The sequence below is a fragment of the Pelophylax lessonae genome, assembly GCF_965119305.1.
Source record: "Pelophylax lessonae genome assembly, chromosome: 5".
NCBI lineage: Eukaryota > Metazoa > Chordata > Amphibia > Anura > Ranidae > Pelophylax > Pelophylax lessonae.
The window spans coordinates 525333626-525357621 of NC_138772.1; the positions used below are offsets into that span (position 1 = coordinate 525333626).

General features: G+C 41.8%; 1 protein-coding gene across 1 annotated transcript in view; it reads right to left on the bottom strand.

The window, feature by feature from the left end:
• Positions 1–23996, bottom strand: part of ASAP1 (ArfGAP with SH3 domain, ankyrin repeat and PH domain 1) — a 488930-nt gene that overhangs the window by 410726 nt on the left and 54208 nt on the right. Inside the window, exon 2 of the mRNA XM_082257784.1 lies at positions 19950–20036. Within this exon, the coding sequence (XP_082113910.1) occupies positions 19950–20008 (59 nt within the window). The 5' untranslated portion in view covers positions 20009–20036. The remainder of the gene's footprint in view (positions 1–19949; positions 20037–23996) is intronic.

Below are 23996 nucleotides of genomic sequence, written 5' to 3' on the forward strand. Positions count from 1 at the left end.
CCTGACTAAGGGCCCTTTCACACGGGCGCTCCGTATGTCCGCAAATCATCCTATTTTTTTGCAGATGATTTACGGACATAATGTAAGTCAATGGCATTGCGGATGTCAGCGGAATACCATCCGCTGACATCCGATTTTCTTCCTTTCAGTTCTGTTCCGTTTTTTTGGAACGGAACAGAACCCTATTTTTCCTCCATTCAAAAAACGGAAAGGAAGCAAAATCGGATGTCAGCGGTGTCATCCGCTGACATCCGCAATGCCCATAGACTTACATTATGTCCGTATATAATCCGCAAACGGATGGGATGATATGCGGACATACGGAGCGGATGACACAAGTGTCATCCGCTCTGTGAAAAAAAAAAAGGTCCAAAAGGTCCGGAGCGGAGAATAAAAACTGATCGCCCGTGTGAAAGAGCCCTAACTATGTAACTGGGCGTAACTTGTCATGCAATGTGGAACTGTCAAATCGCATGACTAATTGCACCGATGTGAATGAGGTGAAATATTACAGGCTACATTTGTGGTTTGGTACCATACATTTTCTGCACAATAACATTATATTATCAGTCCAGTGTTGATGCAATACCACAATCTACTATACTTTAGTGGTTGTTAAACTAGAATTTAAATGTATCTAAGCACCACAAACTAAAAACACAATTGAATTCCTTTTTTAACATTTAAAGCAAATTACTACATCCATGTCCATGTCTCCATGCTTTATTTTGTTGAGAAAGCACTTTTAAAAACACCCCCCAGCATTGAACAAAAAATTGAACCGAGGTTCAGAGGGTGGGACTTTAAATGAGGCTCTACCTATAGGGGCTAGATACCTCCATCCCTATTCATGTTGAATATGAGGGGAATATCGTAACAAAACAATAAATAAATAAAATACATCAGGCAGTGGGCTTGTACAAAGATAATAACGTAGAAGCGTAATGATATAGCAGTAATTATTGTACATAAGTACATTAGAGCCCACTACCTACAAAAGGGTACAAAACTGGGGGGAAGGTTAAAAAAGGGGGGAAAGTGGGACTTTAATGAAGTGTGAGGACATGCGGTTGGTAATAATTTGTTTAGAAAACATTGGTAAAAAACAAAACAGGTTTATTGTTACATATAAACTTGTATAGCATTGCATCAATTGCATAGTACATGCATATAGTATTAGCAGATCATGGTACAGTACAGAGCATAATATTGAAAACACATGATGCAATAGACTTGTACATAGGTTCCTAGGTAGCTATGGGTACATATTGTAAAATCCAAATCGTAGTAAAGTAGATGCATCGGTAAAAAGCTCGACGCGTTTCATGGACATAACCACTTATCAAGAGCAGGTGCATCATAAAATATATATATGTAGAGTCAGTATGCAAGACTGAGAGATCATCATGTAGCTTGGGTCAAGAAGGCAACATATCCACACCGGGAACTGAGGGAGCCCACACCAGGAACCAACATGGGGCACATCAAGAGGACATTCATAGAGAGGAAGTGTAGCCAAGGTATTGACAGGGGGGCGGTATCGTATTAGCAGTCACCAAAGTAATCTGTAGGGGTGAGTACAAAAATATATATACGTTTTCAAAAAATGGTGACATTATAGTCAGTGTGGCTTAAGGAATGATAGACAAAGAAAATTTATTACAAAACGGTAATATACCAAAAGAGTGATGAAAGTGGCCTGTGCCAGAGAGGTATGGTGATAAGCATGGGGAAAAAAATGGTGAACATACAGGAGATAGGTGTGGAGTACCATGGGAACCAATAAGTATTGACATAGAAAGAGTACCACTGCCAGGAGACCCAAAAGTGGGGGTGAAACCAGAAAAACTAGTGAACAAAAAAGGGGAGAGTGTCCAAATCAAGTACCCGAGTCGGTAATGGTGGAGCTCCCAGCGTTGCCTTCTTGACCCAAGCTACATGATGATCTCTCAGTCTTGCATACTGACTCTACTTCTGTGTATATATATATATTTTATGATGCACCTGCTCTTGATAAAGTGGTTATGTCCACGAAACGCGTCGAGCTTTTTACCAATGCATCTACTTTACTACGATTTGGATTTTACAATATGTACCCATAGCTACCAAGGAACCTATGTACAAGTCTATTGCATCATGTGTTTTCAATATTATGCTCTGTACTGTACCATGATCTGCTAATACTATATGCATGTACTATGCAATTGATGCAATGCTATACAAGTTTATATGTAACAATAAACCTGTTTTGTTTTTTACCAATGTTTTCTAAACAAATTATTACCAACCGCATGTCCTCACACTTCATTAAAGTCCCACTTTCCCCCCTTTTTTAACCTTCCCCCCAGTTTTGTACCCTTTTGTAGGTAGTGGGCTCTAATGTACCCCCCAGCATTGTTGGCTGCGGCCATCTTGAGTAAGGGCAGATGGTTCATGTAGAATTTACTTCCTGGAATCCATCTGGCCATAGCTTAGGCATGCAGGCAGCAGGGTGTGCTTAGCTGAGAAAGCCCCTCCTCTGCATAGCGATCACATGATCACCAGGCCCCCTGAGTCTCGAGATCCACAATCCCTTGTGTCCAGTGGATTAAATCGGAGCAGGCAGAATTATATACTTGTATGTGATTTTGCCTGCACGTGTGGCCCCGCCACATTATACGTAGGGATGATCGAACGGTTCGGGTCGACCATCGGTTCGGCCCGAACATTGGGTGTTCGAGGTTCGGCCGAATTTAGAACTTTTTCCCCAAAAAGTTCGGAATTCGGCAACCAGAACCGACCAAAATGCAATGGGACAGGAAATGGGCTTTAAAAGCCTGTGATTGGACCAGAACCATTAGCAAAAGCCAATTGAGGGGGCAGGAGAATGCTAGGAATGTGATTGGAGTGACTAGGGGGTCCATAGTCATTTCATTAGTGAATACGCCCCCCAGTATATAAGATAGCCCCGCCAAATTCCTAGCATTTTTATACAGGACATGGAAGAGAGTGGAAGCAGTTCTGTTAATTCTACTTTAAAAGTGTCATTTAGCATTTATTAGTGTGAGGAAAGGGATATCTAGTGTAGTTAGAGTGCTCCTTTACACTTTAGTTAGCTTCAAAAATTTAGTTTCTGTAGGGAAAGTGTTAAGTGCCAGGGTGACCGTAATGTAGTGTAGGGTGAACTGATAGTGACTGCTATGGCAGGGTGACCAAACCCTTCCATAGCAGGGTGACCGCTATAGAGAAAAGCTAGTTTCTCTCAAGTCACTTTCGCTGCAGTAATATGGCTTCACCGCCGCCAGCATTCTTTTTGGCTGCAGGCGTTGCTAGTGATTTTTTGAGCACATGTTTGGAGTCAGACATGACATCTGAACATGTGTATAGGGGGTATATATACACACCCATGTCTGTATATATACACCTAGACATATATAGGTGTGAAAGGAGCAGAAAAAACGACTTGCGCTAATGAAATAATTAACACCAATTGTTACGCTCCTATCACACTTATATATATATCTAGGTGTGTATATACATATAAGTATGTGTGTATATACACCACTATACACAATTTCAGATGTTTTGCCTGCCTCCAAAGAACCCAAAAAAATGCCCAAAAAAACGCTAGCGTCAAAAAAAAAACGCCCAGGTGTGTTGTTGCAGGCATTTTTTTGGGGTTTTTGGAGGCAGGCAAAACATCTGAACTTGTGTATACGGGTATATATACCACTATACACAAGTTCAGATGTTTTGCCTGCCTCTAAAGAACCCAAAAAAAATGCCCAAAAAAACGCCTGCTACTAAACTGGCAAGGTGTGAAAAGCGAGAAGCAAACAACCTGTTCTATAATTGCACTAATACAAATTATCTTTTTTTATGGTTCTGGACATGCTACATAGGTGAAACTTCACAGGTACACCTTTTAGACCCCCCAGACACAAAATCACACAAAAAAAGTTCTTAAAAATTGTCATTTTTGATAGAGAGCCAATTATTGAAAAAAAAAAAAATTCTTTGGATTTAGTATCTGGGGGATCTAAAAAGTGTACCTGTGAAGTTTCAGCTCTGTAGCATGTCCAGAACCATAAAAAAAAGATTATTTGTATTTTGTCACTTAGAACACAGGTTGTTGGCTTCTCGCTTTTCACACATTGCCAGTTTAGTAGCAAGGTTTTTTTGGGCATTTTTTGGGTTCTTTGGAGTCAGGAAAAACATCTGAACTTGTGTATAGTGGTATACAGTGGGTACGGAAAGTATTCAGACCCCCTTAAATTTTTCACTCTTTGTTATATTGCAGTAATTTGCTAAAATCATTTAGGTTCATTCTTCTTCCTCATGAATGTACACATAGCACCCCATACTGACAGAAAAACACAGAATTGTTGACATTGTTGCAGATTTATTAAAAGAGAAAAACTGAAATATCACATAGTCCTAAGTATTCAGACCCTTTGCTCAGTATTTAGTAGAAGCCCCCTTTTGATCTAATACAGCCAGGAGTCTTTTTTGGGAAAGATGCAACAAGTCTTTCACACCTGGATTTGGGGATCCTCTGCCATTACTCCTTGCAGATCCTCTCCAGTTCTGTCAGGTTGGATGGTAAACGTTGGTGGACAGCCATTTTTAGGTCTCTCCAGAGATGCTCAATTGGGTTTAAGTCAGGGCTCTGGCTGGGCCATTCAAGAACAGTCACGGAGTTGTTGTGAAGCCACTCCTTCGTTATTTTAGCTGTGTGCTTAGGGTCATTGTCTTGTTGGAAGGTAAACCTTCGGCCCAGTCTGAGGTCCAGAGCACTCTGGAGAAGGTTTTTGTCCAGGATATCCCTGTACTTGGCCGCATTCATCTTTCCCTCGATTGCAACCAGTCTTCCTGTCCCTGCAGCTGAAAAACACCCCCACAGCATGATGCTGCCACCACCATGCTTCACTGTTGGGACTGTATTGGACAGGTGATGAGCAGTGCCTGGTTTTCTCCACACATACCGCTTAGAATTAAGGCCAAAAAGTTCTATTTTGGTCTCATCAGACCAGGGAATCTTATTTCTCACCATCTTGGAGTCCTTCAGGTGTTTTTTAGCAAACTCCATGCAGGCTTTCATGTGTCTTACACTGAGGAGAGGCTTCCGTCGGGCCACTCTGCCATAAAGCCCCGACTGGTGGAGGGCTACAGTGATGGTTGACTTTCTACAACTTTCTCCCATCTCCTGACTGCATCTCTGGAGCTCAGCCACAGTGATCTTTGGGTTCTTCTTTACCTCTCTCACCAAGGCTCTTCTCCCCCAATAGCTCAGTTTGGCCGGACGGGCAGCTCTAGGAAGGGTTCTGGTCGTCCCAAACGTCTTCCATTTGAGGATTATGGAGGCCACTGTGCTCTTAGGAACCTTAAGTGCAGCAGAAATCTTTTTGTAACCTTGGCCAGATCTGTGCCTTGCCACAATTCTGTCTCTGAGCTCTTCAGGCAGTTCCTTTGACCTCATGATTCTCATTTGCTCTGACATGCATTGTGATCTGGAAGGTCTTATATAGACAGGTGTGTGGCTTTCCTAATCAAGTCCAATCAGTATAATCAAACACAGCTGGACTCAATTGAAGGTGTAGAACCATTTCAAGGATGATCAGAAGAAATGGAAAGCACCTGAGTTAAATATATGAGTGTCACAGCAAAGGGTCTGAATACTTAGGACCATGTGATATTTCAGTTTTTCTTTTTTAATAAATCTGCAACAATGTCAACAGTTCTGTTTTTTTCTGTCAGTATGGGGTGCTATGTGTACATTCACGAGGAAGAAGAATGAACTTAAATGATTTTAGCAAATGGCTGCAATATAACAAAGAGTGAAAAACTTAAGGGGGTCTGAATACTTTCCGTACCCACTGTATATACCACTATACACAAGTTCAGATGTTTTGCCTGCCTCCAAAGAACCCAAAAAAATGCCCAAAAAAACGCCCAGGTGTGTTGTTGCAGGAATTTTTTGGGGGTTTTTGGAGGCAGGCAAAACATCTGAACTGGTGTACACACACATACTTATATGTATTTTACACTTAGACAGATATAGGTGTTATAGGAGCGTAACTATATTAGTGTAAATGATTTCATTAGTGCAAGCATATATTTCTGCTACTATCACACCTATATATGTCTAGGTGTGTATATACATATAAGTATGTGTGTATATATACCCGTATACAGAAGTTCAGATGTTTGCCTGCCTCCAAAGAACCCAAAAAAATGCCAAAAAAAAACGCCCAGGTGTGTTGTTGCAGGCATTTTTTGGGGGTTTTTGGAGGCAGGCTAAACATCTGAACTTGTGTATACGGGTATATATACACACATACTTATATGTATATACACACCTAAACATATATAGGTGTGATAGTAGCAGAAATATATGCTTGCGCTAATGAAATCATTTACACTAATATAGTTACGCTCCTATAACACCTATATATGTCTAAGTGTAAAATACATATAAGTATGTGTGTGTGTACACAAGTTCAGATGTTTTGCCTGCCTCCAAAAACCCCAAAAAAATGCCTGCAACAACACACCTGGGCGTTTTTTTTTTTGACGCTAGCGTTTTTTTTGGGCATTTTTTTGGGTTCTTTGGAGGCAGTCAAAACATCTGAACTTGTGTATAGTGGCATATATACCACTATACACAAGTTCAGATGTTTTTCCTGACTCCAAAGAACCCAAAAAATGCCCAAAAAACCGCTTGCTACTAAACCAGCAATGTGTGAAAAGCAAGAAGCCAACAACCTGTGTTCTAAGTGACAAAATACAAACAATCTTTTTTTTTATGGTTCTGTACATGCTACAGAGCTGAAACTTCACAGGTACACTTTTTAGACCCCCCAGATACTAAATCCAAAGAAAAATTTTTTTTTTCAATAATTGGCTCTCTATCAAAAATCTATCAAAAATGACAATTTTTAAGAACTTTTTTTGTGTGATTTTGTGTTTGGGGGGTCTAAAAGTTGTACCTGTGAAGTTTCAGCTCTGTAGCATGTCCAGAACCAGAAAAAAAAGATCATATAGGTGTAAAAGGAGGGTGCCACCATCCCTGCTCTACTGAAAAATTATCTTTTTTTCTGGTTCTGGACATGCTACAGAGCTGAAACTTCACAGGTACACTTTTTAGACCCCCCAGATACTAAATCCAAAGAATTTTTTTTTTTTTTTAATTTTTTCAATAATTGGCTCTCTATCAAAAATGACAATTTTTAAGAACTTTTTTTGTGTGATTTTGTGTCTGGGGGGTCTAAAAGGTGTACCTGTGAAGTTTCAGCTCTGTAGCATGTCCAGAACCATAAAAAAAGATCATTTGTATTAGTGCAATAATAGAACTGTAATATGGCTTCGCTCTTTTCACACCTTGCCAGTTTAGTAGCAGGCGTTTTTTTGGGCATTTTTTTTGGGTTCTTTAGAGGCAGGCAAAACATCTGAACTTGTGTATAGTGGTATATATACACACCCATGTCTGTATATATACACCTAGACATATATAGGTGTGAAAGGAGCAGAAAAAACTACTTGCGCTAATGAAATAATTAACACCAATATCGTTACGCTCCTATCACACCTATATATATCTAGGTGTGTATATACATATAAGTATGTGTGTATATACACCACTATACACAAGTTCAGATGTTTTGCCTGCCTCCAAAGAACCCAAAAAAATGCCCAAAAAAACGCTAGCGTCAAAAAAAAAAAACGCCCAGGTGTGTTGTTGCAGGCATTTTTTTGGGGTTTTTGGAGGCAGGCAAAACATCTGAACTTGTGTATACGGGTATATATACCACTATACACAAGTTCAGATGTTTTGCCTGCCTCTAAAGAACCCAAAAAAATGCCCAAAAAAACGCCTGCTACTAAACTGGCAAGGTGTGAAAAGCGAGAAGCAAACAACCTGTTCTATAATTGCACTAATACAAATTATCTTTTTTTATGGTTCTGGACATGCTACATAGGTGAAACTTCACAGGTACACCTTTTAGACCCCCCAGACACAAAATCACACAAAAAATCACACCTCAAAAGAACCCAAAAAATGCCCAAAAAAACGCCTGCTATTAAACCGGCAATGTGTGAAAAGCGAGAAGCCAACAACCTGTGTTCTAAGTGACAAAATACAAACAATCTTTTTTTTTTTATGGTTCTGGACATGCTACAGAGCTGAAACTTCACAGGTACACTTTTAGACCCACCAGATACTAAATCCAAAGTCAAAATAAAAAAATCTCTTTTTTTTTTTTTTTTAATTTTTTCAATAATTGGCTCTCTATCAAAAATGACCATTTTTAAGAACTTTTTTTTGTGTGATTAATAGTCCCTGGGGTATGACCCAGAACCCTAGGCACTTTTTAGGGGCATTTATTGGGTTTTAGGGCTTCAAAATTGTGTTTTTTGATTACCGAAGTTCGGGTCCCATTGATTTCAATGGGGTTCTGAAATCCGGGCCGAACTTTCAGGAAGTTCGGATGTTCTGGCCGAACCGAACTTTTGAAAAGTTCGATCATCCCTAATTATACGTACTGTGTCAGGTTGGTAAGTGGATATTTAATGTGAGAATAATGTACAGTGAAACCAAAATCCATCCAAACACCAGCAACCAGCAACAATCAAGAACCCAGCAACAAAATATCTAACTAAACAACCTATAAGAGTAACAGAAGGCCTAACAGGTAAGCAAACTATATACAATATACTATATACAGATGGGGAACACAGAAAGGCAGGGAAAAACTGGAGATGCAGGGAACATATAAGAAGGGGGGACCAAAACTGCAAACAGGAACAAGGCAGCAGAGTTCAGGATATACGTACAAGGCAAGAAGCACGATCAAGAGCAGGAAAAAGTAGTATCTGATTCTGGCAGCAAAGCAAAACACTGGAGCAAGAGGGAAATGTAAAGGGGAACTAAATACCCTCCCAGCAGCCAACATCAGGTGGAAAATGGGAAGCTGGGAGATACCCGCTGTTGGACAACAGAAATACAACTTTCAGCTCTTGGAAGCACAGTGCCACCAGCAGGTGATCCAGGTCCTGACAGCATGTTTCTCTATGAAACTGTGTAGAAGGGGTGTGTGTCCTTTCCCTCCACTGAGGTCTCAGATTACACTCAGTTCCTCTCTCAATGCTGTGCAGTGTGTGATATCAGATCCCTTAAATATATAATTAATGTTGCACAAAATAAAAATCTATCCAAATGTGTAAAAATGAAAAATATGTAGCAAAAAAATGATATAAATATATATATATATGTGTATAACCCTCAAGCAAAAGATTCCAATTTCATAATCTTAAAATTCTGTATCATAAATAAAATCCAATGATGAAAAGTATAATAAAAAATAAATAAATATATAGTTGTGTACAGTGCGATTCCTAAAAATAATATAAATATATATATGTGTATAACCCTCAAGCAAAAGATTCCAATTTCATAATCTTAAAATGCTGTATCATAAATAAAATCCAATGATGAAAGGTAAAAAAAATATATAGTTGTGTACAGTGCGATTCCTAGAAATGAATATGAATTGTGCTAGAAGAAAGTGCAAAGTGCTAAATCACAAGTGTGTATGACTATAAATCCTTGTGCTTAAATGTACTGCATATCAATCCATACAATATATAAAGTGCTATAAATGATAAGTAGTATCTGTGATAAAATAATAAATATATAAGTCCATGCGGCAAATAGCAATCAAGTGTCCAATAAAGTTTTTTGTGACAATCTGTGCAAATAAATCTTCTATAAGTGCTCAAGCCACCAATTCGTGGCGGTGTCCCCAAACCAGGTGAGTGACCGGGGTGTCACAACTCACTCCTAATCGTGCACCCCCTTGTGATTGGGCGCTCACCTTATGTTAGATTTAATTGGGCTCAAATGCTGGATATCAAATGGTTAACGCCTTCAGGTGATCATATCCCATATATCAGCCACTTTCTCCGTAGTAATCAGCATATCATGAAAAATATAAAAGCTCACAATGGTGCTTATACTTTTTAAAAACCTTTTAATTTTATTAAAAATGTGGTAATGCACTCACATGCTTTGGTGCATTCATGCACCTTTAAAAAGCCATCCACGTGTAACATTAACTTTAAAGTACCGTTGTGGTATAGTGGGAGACACTGCAGCTGTGTCCTATCCTCTGCAGTGGATTCAGTCCAACAGCCTGACAGTCTTGCAAATCTCTTGGCGAAGTGCTCGGTCCGTCCTTGCCCTTCCCCTATGCGTGACGACACAAGGGACCACGTGTCTTCCTCAGGGGAATCCCCCTGAGGAAGACACGTGGTCCCTTGTGATTCCCCTGAGGAAGACACGTGGTCCCTTGTGTCGTCACGCGTAGGGGAAGGGCAAGGACGAACGGAGCGCTTCGCCGAGAGATTTGCGAGACTGTCAGGCTGTTGGACTGAATCCACTGCAGAGGATAGGACACAGCTGCAGCGTCTCCCACTATACCACAACGGTACTTTAAAGATAATGTTACACGTGGATGGCTTTTTAAAGGTGCATGGATGCACCAAAGCATGTGAGATACTGCTTATCATTTATAGCACTTTATATATTGTATGGATTGATATGCAGTACATTTAAGCACAAGGATTTATTGTCATACACACTTGTGATTTAGCACTTTGCACTTTATTCTAGCACAATTCATATTAATTTCTAGGAATCGCACTGTACACTACTACATGTTTTTTTACCTTTCATCATTGGATTTTATTTATGATACAGCATTTTAAGATTATGAAATTGGAATCTTTTGCTTGAGGGTTATACACATATATATATATATTTACGGTATATAATTTTTTTGCTACATATTTTTAATTTTTACACATTTGGATAGATTTTTATTTTGCGCAACACTAATTATGTATTTATTGGCTCTTTGCACTTTATGAGAAGTGAAGTGTTTGCAGCATTTTAAAAATCTAAGACAGGAAGGTTGCTCGCAGGAATCTTTGATTCTTTTGATATCAGATCCCTGCCCTTGTCTTCTGGAGCTCAGAAATGCTGTGTAAATTCTGTACTTTGAAGGGCTCTATAGGAGTGATGGCTGCAGATAAACAGGTACAACTTATGCATTAAGATTTGTGTCATACTTGTGTATCACCTGAGTCGAATAACTTCATTTGGTATATGTAAGGGTTTACAACAACTTTAAGGTTAGTAAAGTAAAGCTCAACTCTACTCAAGTTTGGACAGAGTGGAGAAGCCGTATACCCCCTGTCAATAAAAGCCCCAAAATCTGGGGTACTCAATTCCTGGAATCAGGCTTTGTCCTGCATCCCCTCACCTTGTGTGTCTATTAATTGGTCCATCATTACTATGATGGGCGGGCGAGACAGAAAGCTTTAAAGCTCGATTTCAGAAATAGTTGGTTTGAGCTAGGGACTGTGCTGGACAGATTAGATAACCTTAATCTGTATTAAGTGGTTCCATGGATAAAAAGGAGGCCTATGATTCCCTTTAGAAGTCTGGGCCATAGGCGTGTGTATCGGGGTGTTCCGGGTGTGCCTGGGCACACCCTAATCTCCCCATGCAGCGCAAATTCCCCCTGCTACCCAGGCCCTCCCCCCGCAGCACTGCCGGCTTCTCTCTGTACCTCTATCAGGGGGTCTGTTTAGAACACTAATAGTTAACCAAAGCCCCCCAACAGGGCTCTTAAAAAAAATAATATTGTAAAAAATAAAATTGTAAAAAATAATAAAAATAAAAAAATGACTGACTCTGTCCACTGCTCTACTGACACCGTCCTCTGCCCCATTAATATGTCCACTGCTCTACTAACTGACACCATCCTCTGTCCTACTGACACCGTCCACTGTTCTACTGACACCATCTTCTGCCTTTGAGATTTGGGGTGCACTGCACACCCTAGTGCAATAAGCTGTTCACAACTATGGTCTGGGCTGCTACCTGAACTGGTCTGACTCTGATGTCACTTCAGTAGAAGGGATATTTAAATACGAAAAGAATAGTGCAACTAAACTCCTGTTTTTAACGCATACTGTTAGACAGGTTAATTTGGCTGGTTGCTGGCTGGTTGGTAAGTAGTGACTGGAAACCCCTTTGCTTTTTTGTTCCTCTGCCCCATTAACATGTCCACTGCTCTACTAACTGACACCATCCTCTGTCCTACTGACACTGTCCACTGTTCTACTGACACCATCTTCTGCCTTTGAGATTTGGGGTGCACACCCTAGTGCAATAAGCTGTTCACACCTATGGTCTGCGCTGCTACCTGAACTTGTCTGACTCTGATGTCACTTCAGTAGAAGGGATATTTAAATACAAAAAGAATAGTGCCGGGGGGGGGGGGGGGGGGGCGGGGGTTTGCCACACTTGATACAAGGATATCAATCATTTATTGAGAATTAAGAATAAACCAGTCGAGCCAATGTGTTTTTCCGGGGAACTACCTCCCTCTTTTTCAGGGCTAATAGCTAATATTTAAATAACTTGATGCACGAAAATGAATCATTTTTGTTATGTTACAGCCTTATTCCAAAATGGATTAAATTCATTATTTTCTTCAAACTTCTACAAACAATAGCCCATAATGACAACGTGAAAGAAGTTTGTTTCAAAAGTGTTAAAAAAACAAAACAAAATCCCATGTACATAAGTATTCACAGCCTTTGCTCAATACTTTGTTGAAGCACCTTCGGCACCAATACAGGCTCAAGTCTTTTTGAGTATGAGGCTACAAACTTGGCACACCTATTTTTGGGCAGTTTCTCCCATTCTTCTTTGCAGGACCTCTCAAGCTCCATCAGGTTGGATGGGGAGCGTCAGTGCACAGTAATTTTCAGATCTCTCCAGAGATGTTCAATTGGGTACAAGTCTGGGCTCTGGCTGGGCCACTCAGGGACATTCACAGAGTTGTCCCATAGCCACTACTTTGTTATCTTGGCTGTGTGCTAATGGTCCTTGTCCTGCTGAAAGATGAACCTTTGCCCCAGTCTGAGGTCCAGAGAGCTCTCCAGCAGGTTTTTATCAAGGATGTCTCTGTACTTTGCTGTATTCATCTTTCATTCAATCCTAACTAGTCTCCCAGTTCCTGAAAAACATCCCCACAGCATGATGCTCCCACCACTATGCTTCACTGTAGGGATGGTATTTGCCAGAGGATAAGCAGTGCCTGGTTTACGGCAGAGGTGACACTTGCAATTTAGGCCAAAGAGTTCAATCTTTGTTTCATTAAACCAGAGAATTGTGCTTCTCATGGTCTGAGAGATCTTCAGGTGCCTTTTGTCAAACTCCAGGTGGGCTGTCATGTGCCTTTTCCTAAGGACTGGCTTCCATCTGGCCACTGTACCACACAGGCCTGATTGGTGGAGTGCTGCAGTGATGGTTGTTCTAGAAGGTTCTCCTCTCTCCACAGAGAAATGCTGGAGCTCTGTCAGAGTGACCATCAGGATCTTGGTCACCTCCCTGACTCAGACCCTTCTCCCCCGATCGCTCAGTTTGGCCAGGCAGGCCGCTCTAGGAAAAGTCCTGGTGGTTCCAAACTCCTTCCATTTAAGCATGATGGAGGCCACTGTGCTCACTGGGACCTTCAATGCTGCAGACAATTTTCTGTACCCTCCCTCAGATCTGTGCCTCGATATCGATACAATCCTGTCTCTGAGGTCTACAGACAATTCCTTGGACTTCATAGCTTGGTTTGTGCTCTGACATGCACTGTTAAGTGTGGAACCTTAAATAGCCAGGTGTGTGCCTATCCAAATCATGCCAAATTAACTGAATTTACCACAGATGGACCCCAATCAAGTTGTAGAAACATTGCAAGGATGATCAGTGGAAACAGGGTGCATCTGAGCTCAATTTTGAGTGTCATGGCAAAGGCTGTGAATACTTATGTACATGGGATTTTTTTTAGTTTTTTAGTTTAAATAAATTTTTAAAGATATCAAAAAAACTTCTTTAACGTTGTCATTATGCGGTATTGTTTGTGGAATTTTTAGGAAAATAATGAATTTATTCAATTTTGGAATAAGGCTGTAACATAACAAAATGTGTAAAAAGTAATGCGCTGTGAATACTTTCCGAATGCACTGTAAATAAGAAAAGAGGACAGCCTGGTGTGCGGAGTGATAGCACACTTGATGCAGGGATATCAATCATTTATTGGGAGTCAGGAATAAACAAATCGAGCCAATGTGTTTCAGGAATCTACCCCCCTTCTTCAGGGCTAAAAGCTAATATTTAAATAAGAAAAGAGGGCAGCCCGGGGACTGGAGTGATGCCACACTTGAAGCAAGGATATCAATAATTTATTGAGAATCAAGAATAAACAAATCAAGCCAATGTGTTTCTGGGGAACTACCTCCCGCTTCTTCAGGGCTAATAGCCCTGAAGAAGAGGGAGTGAGTTCTCCTGAAACCTGTTGGCTCAACTGGCTTGAAAAAAAAACAAATGGGGCCAACGTATTTTGTGGGAACTGCCTTTTCCTTCCTCAGGGCTAATAGCTAATATTTAAATAAGAAAAGTGGAGAGCCCAGTGTCCAGAGTGATGCCACACTTGAAGTGTAGCGCAACCCCCTCAATGGCCACAAATTAACTGGGATCCCTCATTCTGCACAGCCAGGCACACCAAATTTCAACAGGCACCCAGAGTCAGAGAACAGTCCATTACTTTGTTTTTTTGTTTCATTGAGGAATATAAACTAAGACAGGGATGGGAGATCATGGGATGCCCACTTGACTTCAACAACTTCAGGGAGGACTCTTCCTATATACAGTCCTAGATACAGTCTCTATATACAATCCTCTTCTTCCTCCAGCACTCACTTGCTTACAGAACTCAGCTGGAGCACTGTGAATTATCCAACAGTTACTCAGCCAGATGAAGCAAACGCCCATTACAGAAACATAGAAACATAGAAACATAGAATGTGTCGGCAGATAAGAACCATTTGGCCCATCTAGTCTGCCCAATATATCTGAATCCTATGAATAGTCCCTGGCCCTATCTTGTATGAAGGATAGCCTTATGCCTATCCCATGCATGCTTAAACTCCTTCACTGTATTTGCAGCTACCACTTCTGCAGGAAGGTTATTCCATGCATCCACTACTCTCTCAGTAAAGTAATACTTCCTCATATTACTTTTAAACCTTTGCCCCTCTAATTTAAAACTGTGTCCTCTTGTGGTAGTTTTTCTTCTTTTAAATATGCTCTCCTCCTTTACCGAGTTGATTCCCTTTATGTATTTAAATGTTTCTATCATATCCCCTCTGTCTCTTCTTTCTTCCAAGCTATACATGTTAAGGTCCTTTATCCTTTCCTGGTAAGTTTTTTCCTGCAATCCATGTACTAGTTTAGTAGCTCTTCTCTGAACTCTCTCTAGAGTATCTATATCCTTCTGGAGATATGGCCTCCAGTACTGCGCACAATACTCCAAGTGAGGTCTCACCAGTGTTCTGTACAGCGGCATAAGCACTTCTCTCTTTCTACTGCTTATACCTCTCCCTATACATCCAAGCATTCTGCTGGCATTTCGTGCTGCTCTATTACATTGTCTTCCCACCTTTAAGTCTTCTGAAATAATTACTCCTAAATCCCTTTCCTCAGATACTGAGGTCAGGACTGTGTCAAATATTCTATATTCTGCCCTTGGGTTTTTACGCCCCAGGTGCATTATCTTGCACTTATCCACATTAAATTTCAGTTGCCAGAGTTCTGACCATTCTTCTAGTTTTCCTAAATCCTTTTCCATTTGGCGTTTCCCTCCAGGAACATCAACCCTGTTACATATCTTTGTGTCATCAGCAAAAAGACAAACCTTACCATCGAGGCCTTTTGCAATATCACTTATGAAGATATTAAACAAAATTGGTCCCAGTACAGATCCCTGAGGTACCCCACTGGTAACATGACCTTGTTCTGAATGTTCTCCATTGACTACAACCCTCTGTTGTCTGTCACTCAGCCACTGCCTAATCCACTCAACAATATGGGAGTCCATGCTCAATGACTGCAGTTTATTGATAAGTCTTCTATGTGGGACAGTGTCAAAAGCCTTTCTAAAATCTAGATATGCAATGTCTACTGCACCTCCACCGTCTATTATTTTAGTCACCCAGTCAAAAAAATCTATAAGATTTGTTTGACATGATCTCCCTGAAGTAAACCCATGTTGTTTTTCATCTTGCAATCCATGGGATTTAAGATGTTCCACAATCCTATCCTTTAATAGGGTTTCCATTAATTTGCCTACTATTGATGTCAGACTCACTGGTCTATAGTTGCTCGATTCCTCCCTACTACCTTTCTTGTGAATGGGCACGACATTTGCCAATTTCCAATCTTCCGGGACGACTCCTGTTACTAATGATTGGTTAAATAGATCTGTTAATGGTTTTGCCAGCTCACCACTAAGCTCTTTTAATAATCTTGGGTGTATCCCATCAGGACCCTGTGACTTATTTGTCTTCACTTTAGACAGCAATCTTAGAATGTCTTCCTCTGTAAAGACACATGCATCAAATGATTCATTAGTCATCCTTTCAAGTGGAGGTCCTTCTCCTTCTTTTTCTTCTGTAAAAACTGAACAGAAGTATTCATTAAGGCAGTCAGCTAGCCCTTTATTTTCTTCTACATACCTTCCGTCCTTTGTTTTTAATTTAGTTATTCCTTGTTTTAATTTCCTTTTTTCATTTATATATCTGAAGAATGTCTTATCCCCCTTTTTCATAGACTGAGCTAGTTTTTCTTCTGCCTGCGCTTTAGAAGTTCTTATAACTTGCTTGGCCTCTTTCTGCCTAATCTTGTAGATTTCCTTATCTTCATTGCTCTGGGTTTTTTTTATAATTACAAAATGCTAGCTTTTTATTTTTAATGATTTGGGCCACTTCTGCTGAGTACCACAGTGGTCTCTTCCTTTTTTTGCTTTTACTGACAAGTCTAATGCAATTTTCTGTTGCCTTCAATAATGCACCTTTTAAGTAGTCCCATTTCTCCTGGACTCCATGTAATCCGTTCCAGTCTGATAAGGACTCATTTATGACTAATTTCATTTTTGAAAAGTCTGTTTTTCTAAAATCTAAAACTTTTGTTTTTGTGTGGTGTGACTCTTTCACAGTTCTTATATTAAACCACACTGACTGGTGATCACTAGATCCCAAGGTTTCGCCTACAATGACATCATATACCGAATCCCCATTTGTGAATACCAGATCCAAAATGGCCTCCCTCCGGGTTGGCTCCTCAACCACTTGTTGCAGAGACAACCCCAGTAGGGAATTTAGAATATCTGTACTCCTGGTAGAACTTGCTATTTTGGTTTTCCAGTTTATATCTGGAAGATTGAAATCTCCCATAATGATAACTTCTCCTTTCATTGTCATTTTAGCTATTTCTTCAACTAGTAGATCATCTAGTTCTTTAACTTGACCAGGTGGTCTATATATCACACCTACACGAGTTACTGCATGATTAGCAAACTGCAACGTAACCCAAACTGACTCTATGTTGGCCTCACCAACTTGTATTAGGTTAGATTTAATGCTATCTTTCACATACAGGGCCACTCCTCCTCCTTTCTTGCCTACTCTGTCTCTTCTGTATAAAGAGTACCCTGGTATGGTTATGTCCCAGTCATTTCTTTCATTAAACCATGTCTCCGTAACAGCCACTAAATCTACATTCTCAGATTCCATTATTGACCCAAGTTCATTGATTTTTTTACCTAAACTGCGAGCATTTGTAGACAGGACTCTGAGCTTATCATTTCTTAACCTCTGTGCTTCTGACCTGTTCTGGCATTGTTTCGGGGGGCAATTGGACTCTTGTATTTTCACTCTTTTGCCCCCCCTTCCTAGTTTAAATACTCTTTCGCAAATTCTTGGAGTTGTTCACTAAGTACATTTGTTCCTTTGAGAGAAAGGTGCAAACCATCTTTTTTGTACAGTTCCTTTCTATTCCAAGTAGAGCTATCATGAGAAACAAAGCCAAATCCTTGCTCTTGACACCATTTACTAAGCCATATGTTGAACTCCTTTATGCGCCTCTGCCTATCATTCTGAACATTATGCACAGGCAGAACTTCAGAAAATGAAATGGTGGATGCAAAATGCTGTATGTCATTTCCAAGTGTGATAAAAGATTTTTTCACCTCTGACATTTCATTGCAAGCCAGGTCATTTGTCCCTAGATGGACAAGAACATCCACGTCCCCTTCCTGCTTTGCTTGCTTAACAATATTAATAATACGTCTTCTATCTCGCCTAGCAGTAGCACCAGGGAGACATCTCACAGAACCATTTTCTTTAAGCTCCACACTTCTTATGATTGAATCACCCAGCAACAGCTGCTTCCTTTGAGACTTCACTTTATCTTTTTTGTCCTTGGCTGCAGTCTTGCATACATTAGACATAGGAGTCGATGGTTTCTCACCCTCTGTGCTTGAGTCCATATCCATGTTGTCCTTACATTCTGAGAGTGCTGCAAATGAATTTTGGAGAACCACCGACTGTGGGACTTGTCTTCTATCCACCACTCTAAGTCTTCCAGAACCTACAGTAACCCATCTGCCATTTCTGGGGGTCCTCTGTGGCAGTGGCATTGCAGCAGTCCCAGCTGGAGTTTGTTTAACAGATAATTTAAATATCTCTGATTTCAAAAATGCAATTTCCTGCTGCAGTAAGGAGAATTGCCTACAGATCTGACAGCATCCGAATCTCCAAAGAGTGGAACATGAAATAAATGCACAACAATTCCTGCACTGAACCAAGTCTGCCATTTTAAAGAGGAGAAAAAAAAAAATGTAAATTTAAGTCAAACAAATCTTACCTTTTTTTTTTTTAGTTTTCCACCTAAATTCCACCTATTACAGGCAGGAACCCAGGGCCCCTTAGTTGTGTAGCAAAAGTTCAGTGTCCAGCATACATTCCTCCTGTGGCTACTCGTCCCAGCACCACCTCTTCAGTCACTGGCAACCCACCTGGCTGCAGCTGCCCCATTCACTAGCCCTCCAGGCTAACTTCTCCCCACAGTCCTCCAGACTGACACTCACCAGTGCGCCTGGCTGACTCTCAGGAGATCTCCCGGACATGCTGACCTACTCACACTGTTCTCTCCTTGCTCCTGTGCTTTCAGGAAAGGTTTCCTCCATGTGTTTTAGAGGGAATCTTCCAGCACCTGAGGTCACCACCCCTCTCCCAGATTAAGGAGCACCCTCAAGGGCTAGCAACAGCCTCTTCAGCACTCCATCTTCCACCTGACTACCCTGCTGGCATGACCCATGCCTATTTATGAGAAGGCCTACCCCCTGCCAGACCTTTACTGGGGATTGACTGAGGTCCTCATGAATATTCCTAACAGTCCCTCCTAGCTTCCACCCACTATGTCTAGAATATTCTCCAATGTTCCAGAGAACAGGGGGAGGCACCAGAAGAGCTGTCAGGATGAGTCATCCAGCCCCTCAGTTACTAATCCCTGGCCCAGATTCACAACCCAAGCCTGGCTCTCAGCCAAGCCAATTTGCCTACACTAACAACTAAACCTATTTACACCTAGCACACTAGCTAGAGGATACTACACAAGGATATCAATGATTTATTGGGAATGAAGAATAAACAAATCGAGCCAACGCGTTTGAGGAAAACTACCTCCCCCTTCTTTATGACTAATAGGATGAAACAATTAATATCCTTGTGTGTGGCAACGCTCCGGAGACCAGTTGCTCCTCTTTTCTTATTTACATTTCAAATTCAGAAATGGCATTTTGGATCTGCATAATTGAGTGCCCCTTATTTAGAGCTTCTGGGGCGCTAACAGGGAAAAGCAATGGTACCTTCAAGCACATCCAGGTGCCTGCTTTGAAATCATAATCACAGTTTGTTCAGCTTTTCCTTGGCCCAGGTGTACTTTAAGGATTTTTTATTTTTTTTCACAATGACTAAATAATAAGGATTTAAAACAAGAGGTCACCTACCGACTCCATAATGAATCTCTAGAGGAGAAACTCGAGAGCCTGGACGCTGATGATCGCATGTCTCAGCTGTCACCGCCTGCAAATGACCTGCAGCACAAGCGAGAGAAGGATTATTACACAATGGTTCCAAATTACGGCAATTTGCTTGTTTTCACGCAGCTGACGGTATGCTGCTGAAAAACATAAAGAATGACTCATGATATTTAATGGGAATCAAGTTGCAATGAGCACAAAGATGCAGTTATTATATTACAAATGAGTCTAAATGCTTTCCAGCGTTTTCATCATCGATCCCCCACGCTAGGTTAACATCAAGCCACGCAGGGCTCTGGGTACACATCTGGCCCTGGAAATGTGGGGGATCTGAGAGTTAGAAGAAAGCTTGCACAGGTGTAATCAAAGGCGCAACGTCATTATCATTTTTATTTAGGAAAAGCAAAATGTAAAAATTAAACCTGAAGCCTAAACAGACAAATAAATAAATGCAGCTCTGTAATCATTAATACATCAGTAAATATATTTTTTAAAAGAAAGCAGTTTACGTTCCTGAGTTTGACTTGGTATCAACTTCTTGTAGTCCCTGTAACAGCAGGGATAGAGTGTGAGAGAAGGAAGCAGCACAAGGAGCCACTCAGTTCATATACTAACAAGAAGCATGCTCATAGGAGGAGAAAGCAGAACGATGAGCTCATCACTGTGATGGTTTTCTTTCAGTGTCCAGTCACAGCCTGGGGGCAGGTCCAGGGTGACCTGGGCTCAAAGGAAGTGGGGGGGTTGAATGATGTTGGCCATCAGACTCAGGATATTTAGTGGCTGAAAAAAATACTGCAAGAGAAATCTCTCAATTGAAGCTGAACATTGTAGCAGAGGCTGGTTTTATTATTTTATCTTTTAATGTACATTGTGTTGTGCTGCAGTGAAAATAAATAGAGCATGGAGTGATTTGTCACACATTGGAGGCCATTGAAAAAAGCAGAAAAAATTGCATTGCAGTGCTTGCGTGTATCACTTCAATGCACCCTCATATGAAAGGGCTGTAAGGCTAGGAGGAAGTAGGGCTTGGTAAGCTGTGTGTTGCTCTGCATTGGACATGAGGACGTACAGGGACAGCTTACTGCCATAGTATAGGGAAGGGTCATCTGTTGGGGAGTAGAGGATCAGGTAAGTAAGGCCCTGTTTACACTAGTCGTGCTCTCTGAAGAGTGATCTACGTTTGGATCGCTGTTTATAGAGCACTTGACAGGTGGTGAGGAGGCGATGTATCACCTTTTCACTGCCTCCTTTAACCCCTTGAACCTCACTCTAGAACAAAGCAACTGCATGCATTGAGGGGAACCCCCTTTCAATTGAAAGAGTTGCATTCTGTGGGCGATCAGTAGGACATCAGCTATGAGGAAAGACTACAAGCACTGAACCTATTCTCTCTGGAGAAGAGACGATTGAGGGGGGATATGATATCAATGTACAAATACTGTACTGGCGACCCTAGCATAAGGAACAAACTATTCAGAGAAAGGAGATACAATAAGACACGTGGCCACTCACTAAAACTTGAGGAAAGGCGGTTTAACCTTAAAGTGCGTAAGGGGTTCTTCACTGTAAGTGCGGTAAGGATGTGGAATTCTCTTCCACAAGCAGTCGTATCAGCGGGGAGCATTGATAGTTTCAAAAAACTATTGGATGGACACCTTAAGGACCACAACATACAGGGGTATACAATGTACGGTTAAAAGCAAACACACACACACATCATAGGTTGAACTGGATGGACTTATGTCTTTTTTCAACCTCACTAACTATGTAACTATGTAACTAGGTAACTGACCACTGAACGCAACAGCGGGGATAATTTTTGCAGCGCAATGATTCAAAACATCTCAGCCGTGGCAAGTGTGGCAAAACCCTGGGCACTGCTTTTACAGCATAAGGGGGAGGTGGGGAAACCATTGCTATAATATATGGTTTAATCACCGCCCAGCCACTAGTGTAAACAAGATCTTTAGGTGCTTTTTCTGTACCCTAGACAGAAACAAGCAAATATTCCAAACAAGGTAGGCACAGCCGAACTACAAGGGAGGACTTTCAATTTCCCTGGAGTTTGCCTTTATCATAACTTTTTTCCTCAGAGAATAGGTGTGGGTATAGGGAGCCACACCTAGTCTCCGACCTCTACCAACTTCCGAGCAATGTCCCTTCGTTCCACACCCTACCCACTTCTGAGCAATGCCCCTTGGTTCCACACCCTACCAATTTCCCAGAAATGTCCCTTGGTTCCATCCCCTACCCACTTCCGAGCAATGTCCCTTGGTTCCACCCCCTACCCACTTCCAAGCACTGTCCCTTGGTTCCACCCCCTACCCACTTCCGAGCAATGTCCCTTGGTTCCACCCCCTACCCACTTCCGATCAATGTCCCTTGGTTCCACCCCCTACCCACTTCCGAGCAATGTCCCTTGGTTCCACCCCCTACCCACTTCCGATCAATGTCCCTTGGTTCCACCCCCTACCCACTTCCGAGCGATGTCCCTTGGTTCTACCCCCTTCCCACTTCCGAGCAATGTCCCTTGGTTCCACCCCCTACCCACTTCCAAGCAATGTCCTTTGGTTCCACACCCTACCCACTTCCAAGCAATGTCCCTTGGTTCCACACCCTACCCACTTCTGAGCAATGCCCCATGGTTTCACAATCTACCCACTTCCCAGAAATGTCCCTTGGTTCCATCCCCTACCCACTTCCGAGCAATGTCCTTTGGTTCCACCCACTTCCAAGCACTGTTCCTTGGTTCCACCCCCTACCCACTTCCGAGCACTGTCCCTTGGTTCCACCCCCTACCCACTTCCAAGCAATGTCCCTTGGTTCCACACCCTACCCACTTCTGAGCAATGCCCCATGGTTTCACAATCTACCCACTTCCCAGAAATGTCCCTTGGTTCCATCCCCTACCCACTTCCGAGCAATGTCCTTTGGTTCCACCCACTTCCAAGCACTGTTCCTTGGTTCCACCCCCTACCCACTTCCGAGCACTGTCCCTTGGTTCCACACCGTACCCACTTCCGAACAATGTCCCTTGGTTCCACACCCTACCCACTTCCAAGCAATGTCCCTTGGTTCCACCCCCTACCCACTTCCGAGCACTATCCCTTGGTTCCACCCCCTACCCACTTCTAAGCAATGCCCCTTGGTTCCACACCCTACCCACTTCCCAGATATGTCCCTTGGTTCCACCGCCTACCCACTTCCAAGCACCATCCCTTGGTTCCACCCCCTACCCACTTCCGAGCACTGTCCCTTGGTTCCACCCCCTACCGATTTCCAAGCAATGTCCCTTGATTTCACACCCTACTCACTTCCGGCAATGTCCCTTGGTTCCACCCCCTACCCTACCCACCTTCCAGTAGCACTCTTTTAGAGAAGCCGGAAACAAGTAAAATTTTGTGGTTCTGAGTAGTTTGTCTCGAATGTGATAATGATAACAAGAAAAGCAGTAAAAGAGATCCCCTTCAGCCAGCAACACTAGGTTCCCCCTCAAGCAACAATAGACCCCCCAACAACAATAACCCCCCCCCAGCAACAAAAGATCTGCCCAGCAACAAAGACCCCCAGCAACAATAGATACCCCCAGCAATGGTAGATTTTTTATTATTATTATACAGGATTTATATAGCGCCAACAGTTTATGTAGCACTTTACAATATAAAAGGGAGACAATACAGCAACAATACAATAAAATACAGGAGGACTAAGAAGACCCTGCTCAGAAGAGCCTACAATCTAAAAGGGTGGGGCAGGTGGTACAAAAGGTTGTATCTGTGGGAAATGACCTGATGGAAGTGATAAAAGATTTGTTGGAGGTGTGCTAGGCTTCCCTGAAAGAAACGTTTTCAGGGATTGCCGGAAGGCATCTACAGTAGGAAATAGCCGGAGGTTGAGGCAGAGAATTCCAGAGGATGGGAGAGGCTCTGGAAAAGTCCTGGAGAAGAGCATGGGAGGAGGAGACAATGGAGCTTGAGAGTAGGAGGTCTTGAGAGGAGCGGAGAGGGCAGTTTG